The sequence below is a fragment of the Zophobas morio genome, unplaced genomic scaffold (assembly GCF_036711695.1).
Source record: "Zophobas morio isolate AGI-343-1 ecotype UQ-CSIRO unplaced genomic scaffold, CSIRO_AGI_Zmor_V1 ptg000030l, whole genome shotgun sequence".
Taxonomy (NCBI): domain Eukaryota; kingdom Metazoa; phylum Arthropoda; class Insecta; order Coleoptera; family Tenebrionidae; genus Zophobas; species Zophobas morio.
The window spans coordinates 1,839,379-1,860,879 of NW_026972135.1; the positions used below are offsets into that span (position 1 = coordinate 1,839,379).

Here is a 21,501-nt window from a genome sequence, read left to right on the forward strand (position 1 = left end):
TCCATTTTGTAATTTTACAATATTTTAATTTTTCAATGTTTTAAATTTTCGATTTTTCGATTTTTCAGTTCTTCAAAATTTTCAATTTCTCAAATTTTGACGTTTCTGAATTTTCAGCTTTCCGATTTCTCAATTAAATTTTTCAGTTTTTCAGTTGCTCAGTTTTTCAATTTTTAATTTTTAAGTTTGCGTTTTTCCGACTTTGCTTTTTTGACTTTTCGATTTCCTAAGTTTTCAGTATTTTAATCTTCCAATTTTTGGATGTTTCTTTCAGTTTTGTGATTTTTTAGTATTTCGACTTTTCGAGTTCTGGATTTTTCGATTTCTCAGTTTTTTGCTTTTTGGATTTTGAATTTGTCATTTTTTAAACCTAGCAAGGTTTCAGTCGTTGGCAATAAAAATAATGAATTCGTGGTTACTATTAATGTACATGTTAATATTAATGAATAAAAGAATAAAATTTGGTATTTCATTTTATACTGCAAAAATAATATCAACTTTACGAAGAATTGCTTGTCTCGATGACGTCAGTATTGTGTGATTGTATAGAAACTTATGACTGGAAACATCATAACTTTTGTGGGTCATTAATAGAATTAGAAGACACAAAAAGAAAAATCACACGGTACAATATTATGACTGCTACCAATTAATACAACCATAAAATAATGTTTTTTTGCAAAACAGTGCATGTACGTAAATACCGTTATCACAGACGCATAACCTCCTTAAAACATTGCTAATAATAATTAACAAATAAATGAGTTGATTACATTATTTAAACGTAGCGTTCAATAATAATTTGCATTTTTTTAAACCATTTATTGGTAAAAGACGTGGGTACATTGGTTGACTTTTTTCTGACAAAAACTAGTGTTGTTCAACATAAAATGAGTTTGAAAAAATTCGTATTTGTAAAATTGGTCTTATTAAAAATTATTTCTTCGTCGGCAACCACCACTGGTAATTATTGTAGCCATATTTCCTGTTACTTATTATTTTCTTTTTTTGGACGAAGAATACAAATTGATTCCAGATTTGTTTAAGTTTGACGACTTCGACAAATGCATTTTTTACAGTACTGATCTTAACCCAACTTACTGCACGGTAACAGTTGAATTATCGCCGGAAGATGGTTCACAAACAAATATTTTATGGAGTACTATAGAGGTAGTACGAAAATTGAAGCCGTCTTCAAATTTCACTATTTTTGGAGGTATTGCAGAAAGCGAGCTCAAACAAAAGAAACTATCGCTACGATTTACTAAGACACGGAATTTGTGCCAGTTGGAAATGTGAACATTTCAACGAGACAATATCTGAGTGCTTAAGTCAAATATACAAATCAAAATATGGACGTTTAGGACTTGGTACTCGAATCAACCAGTTACACTGCGAAACGACGGAATCCGGTTATGTTATAACCACTAAAGACTGTATTATTTGGTAATAATAATAACACAGTTTATTTCGACACTTCAAAGTTCTAGGACGGTTTTAGGAACTTACGTGGTCTTTGTGGTACTCGTTTCAGTATGGTTGGCGATTTATGGAAAGAAATCTGTCAAAAATGAAGATAGAAAATTTTCTTCTGGTGAGATTTACTTTAGTACGATTTTAGTATTTAATATAAGTACCTATTTGTTTCAGTGGGGAATTTTCTCTCCGCATTTTCACTTGTTGATAACGTTAATTCTATAATAAACAAAAACGTTAGAAAACAAGGTACTCCTAACAATTATTTACCTACAATCGCAGGTATTCGATTTTTTGCGTCGTTTTCTGTGATCCTAGTACACGGACTTGCTGCTGCTTTACAGATTGCAACAGCTAACGCCCAAGCAGTTGAAAAAGTAAGAAACAAAAAAAGTGTCACTGATTAGTACCTACTAAAGAAGTTCTAATTTCAGCTAACGACTTCTTTTATTGCTGTTAGTATAGGCAATTTCTCTATATTCGTTCAAACTTTCTTCGTTCTTTCCTTTTTCCTCATGACAATTAATTTTTACAGTGACTTGAAACGTGTTCAACATGTTACATTCAGATATGTTTTACGCAAAATCATCAAAAGATATATAAGGTTTACGTCAGGACAAATTATTCTTATCGCTTTACACAGTACATGGTTTATACGTTTATCTCGTGGTCCATTTTGGGAACAAGTAATGGGACCCGACCACCGACAATGTAACGAAAAATGGTGGATTAACCTACTCTACATCAGTAACTTTTTTTTTGATGATGGAGCGGTAAAGCAAAATCTTTTACAAATTCTTAAAAATTGTAACCCCATCTTTTATTTAAGTGTTCGCTGCACACGTGGTATTTGTCTGTCGATTTTCAGTTGACACTGCTTGGTTTATTGATTTTATGGTTGACACAAAAGAATCCAAGACGTCTGTTTTTGGCTTCCAAAACATTGCTTTTCTTACAGATCGTGTGGACCTTCCTTTACTTAAGATGGAACGACTTCGAATTCAGTGCTGCATTCACACCAGAGTAAGTATTAATTTAAAAAAAAATGGTACTACCTTGTCGTTATTTACAGGTTATTGTACGATTTTAAATTTACGTTTAGCAAAGAGTGGCAGGCGACTTGGATAAGTACCATGTCCAATTTAGCTGGACTTGCCTGGGGGTTGATTTTCGGTTACTTGTATTCACATCTTCAGAACAACGCATTTAGTACTAAAAGAGTTAACGTTTGGTGGTACGCCATTGTAATTATTTGTACTTTTGGAACGATATTTTTTTCTGGATTTTACAAAACTTCTGATTATTACTCGAATAGTAGGTGGTTTGCTGCCAGTTATGGCAGTATCGAAAAGGTCGTATGTGTTTTTGGAATTAGTTTTTTTATTTTTGGCACGTTGCAAGGTCTGGGTGGTACGTTTTTGGTATTTTTAAGTGTACAAAAACCATGATTGTGTTTCAGGGTTTATTAGAAATGTTCTAGAATGGGCGCCAATGCATACTCTGGGCAAGTTGTCGTTCGGTGCATATTTAATTCATTTTGTGTTTTTCAGCATTGATAACGCTTTAAAACGATATCCTACTTACGTCTCACCTTATTTAATGGTACTGTATTCATTTATTGGTTTGTACTATTTTAATTTCTTTGTAAAATCCCCTTTTAGGCAACAGAAATATTGAAAAATGTTACATTGTCGTATTTAAGTTCTATATTCTTAACTTCGTTTGTTTTAATGCCAATTGAAAATTTAACAAACAGGTTTTTGTAAAAAGACAAATAAAAAATATAAGCTATGTCTTGTCTTGTTCATTTTATTCACTGTCCCTCGTGTAATTTTAAATAAGTTTATAAAAAAAACTGGTTAAAGCATATTTTGACAGAACTTCCCTAGTTGACATGGAAATTTTTTCACAAAGACTGAAGTTTTAGAAACTTTAAGTAAGTTGTATTATCTTATTAACATTATTATTTGCTTTAATTTCTGCGGTCTTTCTACCTTTCGGTTTAAAATTTTTCAATGTTTGAGTTTTTCAATTTTTAATAATAAAAATAATAACGTTTATTATTTCCAACAGACAGTTGTCGAAACTGGGACAAAAAATTTACATATAATATAAACATAATTACACAGTACTACACAATAACATTTGTTTTTGGTGTATACGTATTTAGTAATATTTGTTTCATTGATTTACTTTTAACATTGTCACTAAAAATATCAATATTTAAATGATACATTATACAGTTATATAACCTTAAGCAAGCTATAAGACAGCTGTTGAAATGATGGTAAGCATTTGGTCTACTGTAATAAAACATAATCGGATTCCTGCCGTTGAAACTTGGAACATAAGTGTGCATTTCACTAAACAAGTCATCACATTTAATTGTATTATTGATAATGTTTTGCAAAAATATAAGTCGACTTACATTCTTTCTTGCTGCCAAAGGTGTTTCATCAACTAAATTTAATAGTATATTTTGTTCACTGTGCCTTTGAGGATAAACGCCAAACATTTTCAAGTATAGGAACTTACAAAACTTGCGCTGGACGTTTTCAAGTAGTGACATATAGGTTTGCTGGAACGGGCACCAAACGATATTGCAATACTCTAACTTCGACCTTACCAGACTGTAATAGAGTAAGCGAATACTGAAGATGTCCTTAAAATAAACCGTATTTCTGATTACAAAACCCAGTACTTTCATGGCATTATTGCAAATGTACTCAATGTGATTGGCGAAAGACAGTGTTATCCACAACTATACCTAAGTCTGAAAACTTCATACAACGTTCAAGAATGAAACCCTTTAGGTGATAATATCATTAAAAAAGATCATAAACAACAAAGGCCCCAAGTTCGAGCCTTGAGCAACTCCAGAGTTTACATAAAATATCTGTGATCTATACCGACTATACTCAACATACTGCTGCCTACAAGTTAACAAAGATCTTATAAGTAATACTAAACTATCACATATTCCAAATTTTTCTAATTTGCTAAATAAGATATAGTGGTTGACCTTGTCAAATGCCTTTGTCAGGACAGTGTAGACCTCATCCACCTGTAATCTCTGATCTAAAGCCTGAGATACAAAGTTTGTAAACGAACATAAATTAGGGATCTTGTTTGATTGAATTTTCCGAATCTTTGATAAAGTTTGCATATTCTATGCGAATTTGATACTTAATTCTGTTTCTCAGCTCCTTATATTGGTCTAAATGGTACAATAATTTTTATTTCCTGTAATGCTTCCAATGTTTCCTTTTCACTTTTATAAGATCCATAACATGTTTAGTAAACCATTTTGGATAGGTTCCTTTTGAAACTATTCTGCACAATGGCACATATTTTAGAAAGTTATCATTTATTACTTGGTAAAAATTATCGCACGCACCATCAACTTCGTCACAATTTTGAACACATGACCAATCCGCCGACGATAATTCATTACAGAGATTAAGTAAATTCGCTTTGCGAAAATTGAAGACTAATTCATCTTTTTTAAGAAAATTTCTTTGAATACTTTTTTTTTCGTAGGTTAATACTGATATCAAGGCAAGGATTGTGATGATCTTCCGAAATTAGCGGGTCTTCATGCTTTTTTAATTCACTTGCAATATCACTTGTAGCAATTATTAAATCAAGAATTCTGCCTCTTCTTTTTAGTACATTGTTATGCTGACTGAGATTATTTAGAGACAAAAAATGATTGTAAATGTTAAATAAGTACGTAGACCGTTCTTCTGTTAAGCAGTCATTAAGTTCTGTTATATTAAGATCACCGGTCAGCAGCACAGGATTGGTAAGATCAAGATTGGTCCAGATACTCAAAAAGTTGTAAGTATACTGTACAAGCAGAACCTGGAGGAATATATACAACTACTACAGTCCATTGCATGTCTTCAATAACTAATTTGACTCCTACTAACTCTGTATTATCCACAAAGTTGCATATACATAAAGATTTTTTGATTTGACTTTGTTATTGACTCCGATCAAAACACCACCTCCCCTTTTGTTTTCTCTGTCGCATCTATAAACATTGAAATGACTTGGAAAAATTTCACTAGAAAAGACATCTGTATACAGCCAAGTTTCTGTTAGTAAAATAATATCTGCATCCGTTGAACAAACATTTAAATAAAAGTCACAAATTTTTCTATTTAATCCCCTGGTGTTCTGATATACTATATTAAAGCGATAAAAATTATTGTCTGTTATCTGCTGGAAAACTACTCGTTTTTTACTGCAATAATTTTGGGCTTTCCATTGTAGCATTTAAGTTTGATATTTTTCTCACCATTTTGAACACGATTCTTAAATTTTTGACGGACAGAATATGACTTCTCTTGTTGTAGCTGCGTCAAATCTCTATTCAGGTATATATTACTAGTGAACTTATAATTTCGCAGTACACTCTGAGCAACTTCAGGGTTTGGTAAAATAACTTTGATAAGACGATTTTTTCAAGGCAAATGCTTCCCGATATGAAACGCTTTTACTATTTCTGTCGAAATTCCAGCACCTATAATGATTTCTTTTACTATGTTAAGATCATCGACAATTTTTTCTTCAACATTTGCAGATTGAGGCTTAGGTATGTTGCTAATAACAATGTTAGTAGCCCGCCTTTGCCTTTCATCAATTTCATCCAGCAGTCATTAATAATAATACTAAAGTCTTCTTTAACCATGTAAATTCTAAAGGTGGCAATTCTAAATCTAGAGTACCGAAAAATATGCACTACCAAGATTTACAGTCCTCTGATTCCCAAACGATTAAAGATATGTTTGCTACGTACTTTAATTCTGTATATGACTCAAATGTGAACAACTATAACCCTGAATTAAACCCCTTTTTGTTTCTTAATAACTAGGCTTGGGATCTTAGGTGCCTTTTTATACCTACTTCAGGCATTGCAGGGAAATTTATATATTTATCCAAATTTAAAAATTCTGTTTATTTAACGCCCATTTATTACTACCTAAAATGCCTAATTTACCGTTAGAGATGTAAAATGTTAATTAAACGACCTAATTGTAACTTTTAAAAGGCTTAAAATAGAATTCCACGACCAACGAAACGGACGTGCTTGCACAATATTGATATTCCGTGAATTCATTGTTTTGGCTAGAAGAAGCCAACTGACAACGCTGGTCTGCATTTCATTTAGATTATAACCGGAAGGAGGTGAATCTCAGAAAAAGCATTTTATTTTAGAAGTTTATTGTTATTGATACTGAGTGTTTTTGCGTGTTAGTGAGTGTGCTGGGGCCGGTTTTGATTTTTATGCATACAGTAAAGAATCCTCAGGTAAAATCATCCATGAAAGATAAAATCAAATTATGGTTAGGGAATAAGTTGGACATTAATTTTCAATTTCCTTCTTCAACCAAAGACAATGAGTTATTCTGAAAAGTGTGTGGAAAAGTTGTAAGTAAACATTTAAAATACTGAAGCTTGAATTATGTTCACATTTTTGTTTCCTAGTTTAAGTGCGAAAAAAATCACACTTTGAACAACACTGCAGTGGCGGTGCACATAAAAAGAACAGCAATAAATCCAGTAAACACACTTTATTAAGCATTCGTTCCGACAATGAGTTTACCCAATTTTGTACCGATTTATGTAGGGCATTTATCAGATGGTGCTTTATACATGATCAAAACTGGTACTAATTTGAACGTGTTTTATGAAAATATAACACACTTAACATGTATGGCACATGGGTTACATTTAGTGTCTGAAACAATTATACTGAATTATCCAGATTTCAATGGGATAATTAATACTGTTAAGAAAATCTTTTTAAAAGCACCAAAAAGAGTAGAGTTTTATAAAAACAGTTTACCAAATACACCTCTCCCACCTGAACCTGCATTAACCAGGTGGGGCACTTGGATTCAAGCATCATTGTTTTATACAGAACACTTTGTTGTTTTAAAAAAAGTCAGGTTTTTTACTGTCATTCTTATATTGAAAATTTTTAGTTTGAAATGTCATTTGAAGCCACAGATGCACAAAGCATTAAAAAAGCTCAAGAATTCCTGAATAAAGCAAACGTTAAAAATGAACTCTTGTACATTAAAACTCACTTTAAAATTATTGCAGATGCAATAGAACAATTAGAAACTATAGGTTTAAAATTAAACCAAAGTATGGAAATTGTGGAAAAAGTGTATACATCTTTAAAAAACACACCAGGAAAGGTGGAGGAAATGGCGTTCCAAAAATTATGTTCTCTATTAAAAAAGAATCCAGGATACGATTTTATATGTTCAGTAATTAACGTAATTTGCGGTAATGAAAATGTTACCAACAATACATACATAAATGAAAACATAGATTTAATTTTGCACCCATCACTTATTGTGGTGTGGAACGCACGCACGTTTTCAAAACTTAAAAGTGTTTTAAGCGATCAAAGGTGTAAATTTACAATCGAAAATTTAAAGAAATATGTAATTTGCTTTTGTAACTCATTTTAAATACCTGAATTAATATTTTATTTTTTGTTAAATGCGACTTGCTTTTTTCACCATTTTTTTGCGCTAACTTAGAATTAGTGGACGTAACTATAGATCGTTTGTTTATTTAATCATTTTTTTGTTTCTTACACAAAATATTTGTTTCTATAATGTTTTGTTTAATGTTTTTTTTTTAATATATATTTTTTTCATGTATGCTTTTTCGTTGAGCAAATATTTTTTCCTCCAGGTTTTTAACTTAAACTAAGATTTTTATAACCTAATTGGTCAATTTTGGGACCTAAAATTGTCTCCTTTTATTCATTTTTTAATGACCTAAAATCCGAAGCTTAGTTATTGTGAAATTTGACTACACAGTGTCGAAAGGCATCTCAAACATAATGTGGCCTATATAAAAACCCATTTTACCATCTTAAAACAAGTATAATTAGATTAGAGACCATTGGGCTGACCCTAAGTAGAGCAATTGTTTAAATGATTGGAAAATACTCCGGGGAGTGTAGATGAAATGGCATGTAAAAACCTGCAAGATATTTTACAAAAAATGAGTGTCCTAACAGAGCACGGGAAATATTCTTCTGTCGAAAATTTAGAAAAATATGGTTGCATAAAATTTATTTATCACTAAAAAGTAACAAAATTACACTATTCTGTTATGACTACTACCAATCAAGGATAAAATAATGTTTCTCAATTTTTTTTCCAAAACAGTGTATGTACGTAAACCGCGTTATCACAGACTCATAACCTCCTTGAAACATTGCTAATAATAATTTACAAATAAAATGAGTTGATATATTATTTAAACGTTGCGTTTAATACCGCAGTTTCAATAATTTGCATTTTTTATATATTTATGAAAAACGTGTGCACAACCGTTGACTTATTTTTGACAAAAACTAGTGTTGTTTCACGAAGCCTTTAGTAATACCGATTACAAAATCGGTTCTTAGCAAAATGACTTGGAGAAAATTAGTGTTTGTCAAATTCGTGTTATTAAAAATTATTTCTTCATCAGCAACCATCACTGGTAATTACTGTAGTCATGTTCTTCGTACATCTGCTCTAAAACCTGTTACATATTATTTTGTTTGTTTTAGACGAAGAATACAAATTGATTCCAAATCTGTTCGGGTTTGACGACTTCGACAAATGCATCTACTACAGTAGTGATCTTAAGCCAATTTACTGCAAGGTTACAATTGAATTATTGCCGAAAGATTGTTCATAGTCAAACATTGGATGGAGTATTATAGAGGTAATACGAAAATTGTCAACAAATTTCAATATTTTGGAGGTACGATCATTTGCAGAAAGTGAGCTCAGACAGAAGAAACTATCGCTACGATTTACTAAGACGCGGAATATGTGCCAGTTGGAAATGTAAAAATTTCAATGAGACAACATCTGAGTGCTTAGGACGAATATACAAATCAAAATATGGACGTTTAGGACTCGATGCTCAAATTAACCAGTTACACTGCGAAACGAAGGAATCCGATTATGTTATAAACACGAAGGATCTTGTTGTTTTGTATATAACTCAACTCATTTCAACACCTGAATTCACGTCGAAGTTTTAGGACGGTTTTAGGAACTTACGTGGGCTTTGCAGTACTCGCTTCAATGTGGCTGGCGATTTATGGAAAGAAATCTGTCAAAAATGAAGATGGAAAGATATCTCCTGGTGAGATTCGCCTGATTACGTTTTTAGTATTTAATATAAGAATTTGTTTCAGTGGAGAATTTTCTCTCCGCGTTTTCATTTTTTGATAACGTCAATTCTATAATAAACAAAAACGTTAGAAAACAAGGTAATAATTATTTACCTACAATCGAAGGTATTCGATTTTTTGCCTCGTTTTTTACGATCCAAGTACATGGAATTGCTACTGCTCTGCAGATTGCAACAGCTAATCCTCAAACAGTTGAAAAAGTAAGAAACAAAAAATATATCATTGTTCAATACTAAACATGTTCTAATTTCAGCTAACGAGTTCTTCTATTTCTGTTAGTTTAGGCAATTTCGCTATATTTGTTCAAACATTCTTCGTTCTTTCGTCTTTCCTCATGACAATTAATTTTTACAGTGACTTGAGACGTGCCCAATATATTACTTTCAGATATGTTTTACGCAAAATCGTTAAAAGATATATAAGGTTTACTTCAGGACAAGTTATTCTTATCGCTTTACACAGTACATGGTTTATACGTTTATCTCGTGGACCATTTTGGGAACAAGTAATGGGACCCGACCATAGACAATGTAACGAAAAATGGTGGATTAACCTACTCTACATCAGTAACTTTTTTTTCGATGATGGAGCGGTACAGGAAAACATTTTACAAATTCTTCAACAATATAACTGTATTTGTTATTTAAGTGTTCGCTGCACACGTGGTATCTGTCTGTCGATTTTCAGCTGACAGTGCTTGGTTTATTGATTTTATGGTTGACACAAAAAAATCCAAGACGTCTGTTCTTGGTTTCCAAAACATTACTTTTCTTACAGATCGTGTGGACCTTCCTTTACTTAAGATGGAACGACTTCGAATTCAGTGCTGCATTAACACCAGAGTAAGTGTTAATTTAAAAAAAAATGGTACTACCTTTTCGTTATTTACAGGTTATTGTACGATTTTAAATTTACGTTTAGCAAAGAGTGGCAGGCGACTTGGATAAGTACCATGTCCAATTTAGCTGGACTTGCCTGGGGGTTGATTTTCGGTTACTTGTATTCACATCGTCAGAACAATACGTTTAGTACTAAAAGAGTTAACATTTGGTGGTACGCGATTGTAATTATTTCTACTTTTGGAACGATATTTTTTTCTGGATTTTACAAAACTTCTGATTATTACTCGAATAGTAGGTGGTTTGCTGCCAGTTATGGCAGTATCGAAAAGGTCGTATGTGTTTTTGGAATTAGTTTTTTTATTTTTGGCACGTTGCAAGGTCTAGGTGGTACGTTTTTGATAGTTTTAAGTGTACGAAAACCATGATTGTGTTTCAGGGTTTATTAGAAGTGTTCTAGAATGGGCGCCAATGCATACTCTGGGCAAGTTGTCGTTCGGTGGATATTTAATTCATTTTGTGTTTTTCAGCATTGATAACGCGTTAAAACGATCTCCTACTTACGTCTCACCTTGTTTAATGGTACTGTATTAATTTATTGGTTTGTACTATTTTAATTTCTTTGTAAAATCTCGTTTCAGGCAACAGAAATATTGAAGAATGTTACATTGTCGTACTTAAGTTCTGTATTCCTAACTTCGTTTGTTTTAATACCAGTTGACAATTTAACAAACAAGTTTTTGTAAAAGACAAATAAAAAAAATTATAGTTGATCCTTTGTTATTTATTCATAACAAAGTAAGGTCAGGTCAGGTAAATTCTCCAGAATTATTAAAAATGCTTAGAGAATTGTCACAGGTAAATTTTTTCGAAAAAAAAATGAAATTTTAGAAGCATTAAGCAAATCAAAAATGTGTAATTTTTCTCTGCCAAAAAATCTAATTTGGATTACTTGTATCAAAAACTTTTGTGATTTTCCTACTTTGCGATATTAAATTTTTCTTTTGTTCAAAGTTCCGTATTTTGCAATTTTTCACTAATTAGACTCTTTCAATTTTTCGAATTTTCAATCTTTCGATTGTTCTATTTTTTATTTTTCGATTTTTTCAATTTTAATTATTTCGTTTTTGGATATTTTAATTTTTCTCGATTTTTAATTTTTCGATTTCCATTTTCCAATTTTTGGTTTTTATAATTATGATTTTAATCTTTGTTTTTGATTTTCCGATTTTCAATTTTTCGATTCTTGTATTTTTCATTCTTCAATAATAGGTGTAGGAATTTTACCATTTTTCAATTCTCCAATTTTTAGGTAGGTATTTAAGTTTTCCTTGTTTGTAAATATTTTTAAATATTCTGTATTTTAATTTTTTACAATATTTCGATTTTTCAATTTTGCGAATTTCCATTTTCCGATTTTTTATTTTTCAATTTTTGTCTCTTCAATTTTTCGAATGATAATTTTTTGATTTTCGAATTATTTGATTTTTCAGTTCTTCAATTTCTCGATTTTGCAGTTTTACGAATTGCTCAATTTTCTTTTTCAATTTTTTAATTTCACAATTTTGCAGTATATTTCGATTTTTCAATAATTTCTAGGTTTTCAATATCTCGATTTTCATTTTTTCGATTTTTTAAATTTTTCAATTAATGTTAATTTTTCAATTGTTCGATTTTTGATTTTTCGACTTTGCCCCATTTTAATTATTTTAGTTTTTGGATTTTTGTTTTACAATTTTTGGATTCTTTTAATTTTGTCTTTCTTCAAGGTTGCGTTTTTTACAATTTTCGACTTTTCGGCAATTAGACTTTTTCGGTTTTCATTTTTACATTTTTTTGATTTTTCAATTTTTCGAATTTTCAATTTCTCGATTTTTTTTTTCAATTGTTTTTGATTTTTCGATTTTTCCCAGTTTTCATTATTTCGTTTTAAATTTTTCCAGATTTTTAATTTTTCGATTTACTGATGTTTCAATTAGAAGATTTTTCAGTTTTACAATTTTGTAAATTTCTAGGATTTTCAATCATCCCAGTATTTTATTCTCGATTTTTCATTTTTTAGTTTATCAATTTTTTATTTTTCAGTTTTTTGAAAATGTAGTTTCCCGATTCTTCAATTTCACGATTGTTCAACATTTCTTATCGATTTTTTATTTTCACAATTTCTCAATTTCTAATTTTTTAATTTCTCTGATTTTAATTTTTCAATTGTTCCATTTTTAATTTCTCAATTTTCATTATTTTGGATATTTTTGTTATTTTCCAATTTTTGGTTTTTATAATTTTTCAATTAATTTTGTTAATTTTTCAATTGTTCGATTTTTTATTTTTCGACTTTATCCCATTTTAATTGTTTTAATTTTTCGATTTCTATTTTACAATATTTGGATTCTTTTAATTTCACATTTCTTCGATTTCTTTAATTACATTGTGAAGCAAAAAGACATTTTAATTAATGAACTGAGGGAACAAATAAGAGCTCTTAGAGAAAGTGACGGTGCTAAAAAAGGTGATAACAACATAGATAATCAGGGTGCTCCAGCCTTGGAGAAGAGAGATATAAAACATCAGTCTCTCCACAAAAACGTTAAGAAGAACAAACAAAATGATAGTGCAAAAACTTCGAAATCAATCAGTTTGAATGTAAATAATAATACTGACATGAATTCCGTCAACGAATCAACCAAACCAGATGAAAGAGGGCAAAATGATACAAGCGTGGTCCCTAAGCAGGACGAATGGCAAACTAGCAAACACCGGAATTCACGTAAGAGGCAACGGGTGATAGTAGGCGAAAGTGAAGAAAACGCAAATGGGGTGGCAACGCTACAGACCGTTCCGAAATTCATCGATCTGCACGTGTACCGACTCCATCCATCTACGACAGAAGCGGACGTAATCGGCTATTTGAAACCGATGTTCAAAGAAGTGCTGTGTGAGACCTTACCATCAAAACATCCTCTACAGTATTCGTCTTTTAAGGTTTCTTTGTATAGTTATAATTTTTCTAAGGCTATGGACTCTACCATATGGCCGAAAGGGGCATGCATTGATAAGTTTTTTCAGTGGAAGAAGAAGAATCAGCCTACTCAGAAGTAATTTTTGCTCCAGAAGTCATGTTATTAAATGTTCAAAGTCTGAATCCTAACAAGAGCCGACTTTTGGAGGTTGAACTTTCTAAATGCAGGAGTGTAAAAATTCTTTGTCTGACGGAAACATGGTCAAATTCGGCCTCGATAAACAGTAATAGTATCGATGAATTTAAATTGGTAAGTCACTATAATCGCCTCTCTTCGAGGGGTGGAGGTGTCGCTATTTGGTTAAAGATGGACATGTGTTGGGAAAAAATTTCGTTGAATGCGTTCTGCGTAGATAAACACATCGAACTATGTGCTGTCAAACTCTTACAAAATAACACTTCAGTTATTGTAATAACTTGTTATAGATCTCCAGATGGAGATCTTAAGACATTTATGGACAATCTAAACGATGCGCTAAATTCAACTTTCAAACCTTACAATAAAATCATTTTGTGCGGTGATTTTAATATAAATTCGTTTATAGAATGTAATGATTACGACATCTTATGTAGTTTATTAAAATCGTATGGGTTAGCTGATAAAGTCTGGTGGCCAACTCGTGTTACTCAATCAACTGTTTCTATTATTGATCATGCTTTCACTAACATTGAGAACGGAACATGTTATGTTTTCGACAATATTGTTTCAGATCACAGGACAGTTTATTATGAAACTGATATTTTTAAAATTACCCCTAAAACAAATAATAAGGTCTATGAGTTAAAGAGAATTTTTAGAAATGCTGATATTCAAAAATTCCTCTGTCGGTTGGTAAATCAAGATTGGGATGGTTTGTACTGTTTGAATGATTTAAATGATGCATTTGATTACTTTTATGGAATCTTTCGGAGTCATTTCGAGGACCAATTCCCACTTAAAATGCGTACAACTAAGACAGATACGTATAGTAGGAGGTGGATAAACTCAGAAATTTTAACATCAAGTATTAAGCTAAAAGATCTGTACATTATGAAAAGTAACTACCCTCAGCTATCCTGCATTTATAAACAAGCTAAACTTATTCATTTAAAATTGGTTAGAAATAGTAAAAGGAGATTTTTTCAAAACAAAATTTTTACATCCGATAACCCTAACAAAACTTTATGGAAAATTATTTCAGAATTAACACACAACGAACCAGAGATCTCTAATAACATCGAAATTTCAGTAAAAGATACTCTTTTAAATGATCCATCTTTAGTTGCAGATAGCTTCAACGAGTTCTTCAAGCAAGCCCCTAAAGATCTCATAAAAAATATTTCAGTGAGGAATAATACACCAGCCGATAGTCATAATATTGATGGTGTTAATCAAACTTTATTTCTTCATCCGTATGTGGAGGAAGAGTTGCTTTCTCTTGTGAAAAATAAAATAAAACCTAAATGGTCGGCCGGACCAGACGATATTCCGCCAGCCATAATTAAAAAAGTACTCTCTGCAATTATAACTCCTCTAACGTACCTTATAAATTTGTCGTTTGAAAAGGGTCAGTTCCCGGAATTACTAAAAACATCAAAAATTATTCCCATACATAAGAAAAAAGATAAGGCTTGCATGGAGAACTACCGTCCTGTTGCAATTAGCTCTAGTTTTTCAAAAATTTTTGAACAAGCATTTTTGTGTCGCTTACAAAAATTTTTAGACAATCATAATGTACTTAGTAAATACCAGCATGGTTTTCGTAATAATCTTTCCACAAATACTGCCATGATTGATTTGTATAACAATGTTGTTTCAAAAATAGAGGCGGGAGAGTGTCCTGTTGGGATCTTTTGTGATCTCAGCAGGGCATTCGACTGCGTAAATCATAATCTGTTGATAACCAAATTATTCTCTTATGGATGTAGAGGTAATAGCTTGGATTGGGTAGTATCCTACCTCGAGAACAGGCATCAGTACGTTGTAATTCCGAATACCAATAAAGAAAATTTTAAAAATCAAATCAGTTCTAACATAATTGACATAGATGTAGGTGTGCCCCAGGGATCAGTTCTGGGACCCATTCTCTTCCTTCTTTACGTAAACGACATTGAAAGCATCTTTAAAAATGTATCACCTGTTTTATATGCTGATGACACGTCGATTATAATTTCAGATCGCAATGAAGTTCAATTAGAAAGAGAGGTTAATATTTTAATGACGAATCTCCAATCCTGGTTTTCCACCAACAACATTTATATAAACTCTGAAAAAACACAAGTTATAAGATTTCGTAATCGCCAAAACACCTGTAAGTATATAGATCTCAAATGTTCAAATCTACAGCATAACACTGTCGACACCATAAAATTTCTAGATCTTATGGTAGATACAAACCTCAACTTTAAGTCACATGCCAAAATACTGGTTCCAAAATTAAACTCACTGTGTTATCTTCTAAGAAATTTAAAGATAATTTTAAATATTGATCAATTGGTTAATATATACCATGCTCATGTGGAATCCAGAATTAGGTATGGTATTTGTTTATGGGGTGGGTCACCAAGCGCAGCCAATGTGTTTATTAGTCAAAAACGTGCCATCAGAACAATTGCCGGTGCAAGTAAACATACAAGCTGCAAAAGCCTTTTTAAAAAATTAAATATATTGACTCTTCCGTCATTATACATATTTGAAATGAGTGTTCACATTTATAAAAACCGACATAATCTAACGTATGTCCATAACGTACATAAAGTAAATACCCGACAAAAACATCAGATTCATGTTCCGTTTAAACGTTGTAATGTTGGTGTGTTAGCAACTGATTGTATGGGAGTTAGAATTTTCAATTACTTGCCAGTGAATATTCAAAATTGTCAGTTAATATCATCATTTAGGAAAAATTTAGTAATTAAGTAAAAGTATTTTTAACAGATAAATGTTATTATTCCCTAGGTGAATTTTTCGAATTTTCAATTTCTCGGTTTTTTTTTTTCAATTGTTTTTGTTTTTTCGATTTTTCCCAGACTTTATTATTTCGTTTTAAATTTTGCCAGATTTTTAATTTTTCGATTTACCGATGTTTCAATTAGAAGATTTTTCAGTTTTACATTTTGTACATTTCTAGATTTTTCAATCATCCCAGTTTTTTATTCTCGATTTTTCATTTTTAAGTTTATCAATTTTTTATTTTTCAGTTTTTTGAAAATGTTGTTTCCCGATTCTTCAATTTTGCGATTATTCACATTTCTTTTCGATTTTTTTTTTCACAATTTCTCAATTTCTAATTTTTTAATTTCTCTGATTTTAATTTTTCAATTGTTCCATTTTTTATTTCTCAATTTTCATTATTTTAGATATTTTATTGTTATTTTCCAATTTTTGGTTTTTATAATTATTAATTTAATTTTTGTTTCTGTTTCATTTTCGGATTTTAATTTTTCGATTTTTGAATTTTTGGAGTATTGGTTAACAATTCTGTAATTTTTTAATTTTAGTATTTTTCAATTCTTCAATTTTTATTAAGGTATTTTAATTTTTCGTGTTAGCAATTATTCAATTTTTCAATTAGAAGATTCTTTGGTTTTTCAATTTTTGCATTCCTTAATTTTAAAATCTTACGATTCAAATTTTCCCAATTTTAGTTATTTAATTTTTAGATATTTTAATTTTTAATGTTTCTACTTTCCTTTTTTCATTTTTCGACTTTTATCAACTGACAATTCGTAATTTTTAGATTTTACAATTTTTCAACATTTCAATTTTTAAATATCTGTTTCTTTGTTATTTGCAATTTTTCGATTTTTAAATTTTGCAAGTCTCCGTTTCCCGTTATTTTATTTTTCAATTGTCGTTTTTCCAAATTTTCGATTGACAATTGTTTGATTTTGGAAATTTTTTATTTTTTTGGATTTTCTTTTATCGATTTTTCAATTTCTGCATTTCTAATTTTTCAATATCTCGATTTTTATTATTTTCAATTTTTAAGATTTTTCGACTAATTTTGTTAATTTTTTAATTGTTCAATTTTTAATTTTTCGGCTTTATCCCATTTTAATTATTTTAGTTTTGCGATTTTTATTTTACAATTTTTGGAATCTTTTGATTTCGTCCTTCTTCAAGACTGCGTTTTTACAATTTTCGACTTTTCAGTAATTAGACTTTTTCTGTTTTCATTTTTTCGTTTTTTTCATTTTTAAATTTTTCAAATTTTTAACTTCTCGATTTTTTTTTCAATTGTTCTATTTTTGATTTTTCAATTTTTCCCAGTTTTCATTATTTCGTTTTTAGATATTTTAAATTTTTCTCCATTTTTATTTTTTCATTTTCTTCATTTTTCGTCTTTATAGAACTATATTTCGATTTTTCAATTTTGTTGCTTTTCGTTATTCGATTTTTTACTTTTTGACTTTTCAAATTCTCATTTCTTCAATTTTACGATTAGCAATTTTTTAGTTTTTCAATTTTTTCATTTTTCATTATTTCGATCTTTCGATTTTTCAATTTACCGATGTTTCAATTAGACAATTCTTCAGTTTCACATTTTTTTAATATTTAGATTTCTCAGTCATAGATTTCTATTCTCGATTTTACATTTTTTAATTTTTTCCAATGTTCATTATTTTAGTTTTTCGATTTTCATTTTTAAATTTTGGTTCTTATAATTATTACTAATTTAATTTTTGTTTTTGTTTCATTTTCCGATTTTGAATTTTTCGATTCTTGAATTTTTCGTTTCTTCAATTTTTTGTGTTTTTGGTTAACAATTCTTTAATTTTTTCATTTTATTATTTATTAATTCTTCCATTTTTATGGCGGTATTTTAATTTTTCGTGTTTGCATCATTCAATTTTTCATTCAAAAGATTCTTTGGTTTTTCAATTTTTGCATTCCTTAAGTTTAAAATCTTGCAACTTTTCGAATTTTCTCAATTTTAGTTATTTAATTTTCAGGTATTTTAATTTTTTCTCGATTTTTAATGTGTCTATTTTCCTTTTTGCAATTTCCGACTTTATCAACTGACAATTTTGCAATTTTTGGATTTTTCAGTTTTGCAATATCTTGATTTTTATTTTTTCAATTTTTCAATTAATTTTATTAATTTTTCAATTGTTCGATTTTTGATTTTTGAGTTTTTGCCCATTTTCATTATTTTCCCTTTTTTTGGAATTTTTTCGATTTTTCAATTTTGCAGTTTTTCGATTCCTAATTTTATACTTTTCGATTTTTCTTGTCGTATTTTCAATTTTAGGATTAACAATTTTTTTTGTTTTATAGTTTTGTAATCTTTAAATTTCTCCGTCACTCTATTTTAAAATTCCCGATTTTTCATTTTTCAATATATTCAATGTTTGTTCAATCTGTAGATTTTTTAATTTTTCGATTTTTAATTTTTCACTTGCTTTGATTTTCAGTTTTTCGATTTTTCAATGTCAAAATTTTGAATTTTTAATTCCTCATTTTGTAATTTTTCTATTTTTCAATCATTCCATTTTTCAGTTTTTTGTTTTTTATCATTTTTAGATAAAATATTAATTTTTGTTTTATTTTGCAATTTTTAATTTTCCGATATCTCAATTTTTCAGTTGGTGGATTTTTGGTTTATTATTTTTCCATTTCTGGATTTTTAGAATTTCGCAATTTTGATTTTTTATTTTTCGAATTTCATTTTGCATTTTTTTCTTTACTCTTAGACATTTTAGTTTCTGTTCATTAATTTTTCGATTTTCACTAGTTCGATTTTTAATTTTTCAATTTTCCAATTTTCGTTTGATGAATTTTGCGACTTTTCGTTTTCCGATCTGAACATTTCGATTTTTGCATTTCTGAATTTTTCACTTCTGCAATTTTTCCATTTTTCGGGTTTGGGATTTTACAATTTTGTAACTTTTAGATTTCTCAGTGACCCAAATTTTCAGTTTCTGGGTTTTTGATTCTCCAAAATTTCTTTCGGAATATTGAATTTTTAAATTTTTCAAAAAATTAATGCAAAAGTTTATAGAAAAATATATTTTGTCATTATACTCACTTGAGCTAAAGTTGAAAAAATCAATTATGACAACCACCAAAATATTGACTTAACACACGCAAATGTAGAAACGATTAATACAAAAAATTGTATCTGTTTTCAACGCATCAGGTTATGGGTGCATTACGGACAGCCTACATATTAAACGGCAAAAAACTAAAAATCAAAGAGTGATAAAAGTACATTGTAGATAAAAATGTGATACATAATTCAAGCAGAGTTGATAATCGTTATCACTGCAGTAAAAAATAACACAACCATAAAATAAAAACAAATGGAACTTCCATTCAAATACATTTTTATGACCAAATAAATTTTTGTGTTGTGAAGCTTTTTCCTTTGTTTTCAGATATTTCTACCACATACTTGTACCCTTTTTTTAAATAAACATGTACATATTTTTGCCTCTGCAGTCATAAACACGATATCTTTATCAACAAAGAATCTCATAAAAATTTGCATAAACCTAAATACACGTTATTTTTGAAAATTCAAAATTCGTGCCATTTTAAAAACAAAGACGTCAACGAAATAAATTTAACCAGAACTAGGAATTAGTTCCACTTTTGAGTCCAACCATGAAGCTTACTTACTTTGTCGCGTTTTTCGTCGCAATTGCCACTGTGGCGTCGCATGGTTTGTAAATAATCATCGTCATTTTTAACAAAACAAAAATTTTTTTTTAAGGAAATAAAAGAGGTTGGGGTAAACACCACCCTAAAAAAGACATCGATGATGACTCTAGCGGAAGCTTCGAAAGCACCAAAAACGACTTAGGTAAATTACAATCACCAAAAATTTGTCATTAGTTGCGATTTCACAGACCGTTTGTCCTACTACGTAAACGCCCATCTCGGACTCCACTTTCCCTACAGCAGGAAGCACCAAAAAGTGGCCGTTTTGGACCATCGTCACAACACTAGTGTTTTCTACGATGGTCTATCAGGAGACGCCTTTGCCTTCTCGTACGAGGAAGGAATAGGGGTTTATATACCGGGTGGTGTCTCTGACAAAACCTGGAACATCAAGGAAACCAGTTTTGAAAAATATTTCAAAAACCCGGTTTTACCCAAAGAGATTTTCTCTATTGGCCAAAAACAGGGGTACCAATTCGACCCGCAGCTGATTTCAGACGAAATGTCTGAAAAATTGTCGGGGATTTTGACACCTTTGAGCATCGACTACTCTTCTCGGTGTGAAGCTTTAGCCACTGCTTTGCACATCTCAAAAATAACGTCCGATAAATTAAAAACTTCTTTGTCTAGCTTTGAAAGTGTCATGGGTGACGTTTCTACGCAAAATCGGGGGGATTTTAAGTGGCTAATCGGGATCTATCAAGGTCTGGGAGAATTTTTCGCCCCATTTGGAAGCATGGAAATTCTAAAAGAAAAAAAACTTCACTTAGACTTTGCAAAGATCTTGAACGAAGATGGAGGAATTTCCGTTTTGGGTTATTTGTTAGAAACTCTAGCTCCTCATTTCGATTTGGGGAAATTAATAGGGGAACAGATGAATTCCGAGCCACAATTTTTCGTAATTATTAATAAGTTGGGGGGTGAGGTTGACTATTGTTCAGATGGACTGGTCTACGTTTTGACTGAAATCACTATATATAATTACGGTGAAACCTCTAAGGAAAATTTGGTTACAGTGTTGAGGAAATTCTTCACCGATACTAGAGTTTGTAACGAGAATTTGGAACAGAAGTGGCTTTCGTCTATTAAAACACTTTTGGAAACAATTCAAAAATTAAAATTAGAAAACTCTTTTAAAGACCTGTCGAAGCTTCTTAAAGACATAGGTGAGGGTAAGTGGCAACAGAATTGTGTAAATATGTCTGAGGTTTTCGGGAAAATCGTTAAAGTTGAGCTTCCTGGAAAAGCGGATTCGGCCAATGAAATTATAGAATTGTTAGAGAAAAAAAACTAA

The 21,501-nt window shown here is 30.4% G+C and overlaps 2 protein-coding genes across 2 annotated transcripts; both read left to right on the forward strand.

Moving 5' to 3' along the window:
* Positions 1–920: 920 nt before the first annotated feature.
* Positions 921–15,881, forward strand: LOC135137877 (uncharacterized). The gene is made up of 15 exons (XM_064067639.1): positions 921–963; positions 1,019–1,170; positions 1,226–1,446; positions 1,491–1,594; positions 1,651–1,853; positions 1,911–2,249; positions 2,306–2,499; positions 2,549–2,886; positions 2,936–3,078; positions 10,481–10,545; positions 10,595–10,932; positions 10,982–11,124; positions 12,979–13,524; positions 13,609–13,811; positions 15,718–15,881. The coding sequence occupies exons 6-14, from the start codon at positions 1,992–1,994 to the stop codon at positions 13,639–13,641; spliced, it is 2,058 nt and encodes a 685-aa protein (XP_063923709.1). The 5' UTR covers positions 921–963; positions 1,019–1,170; positions 1,226–1,446; positions 1,491–1,594; positions 1,651–1,853; positions 1,911–1,991; the 3' UTR covers positions 13,642–13,811; positions 15,718–15,881.
* A 4,269-nt stretch (positions 15,882–20,150) lies between these two features.
* On the forward strand, positions 20,151–21,501 carry LOC135137878 (uncharacterized). The gene is made up of 3 exons (XM_064067640.1): positions 20,151–20,208; positions 20,260–20,349; positions 20,396–21,501. Exons 1-3 carry the CDS (start codon positions 20,151–20,153, stop codon positions 21,499–21,501), a joined length of 1,254 nt encoding a protein of 417 aa, XP_063923710.1.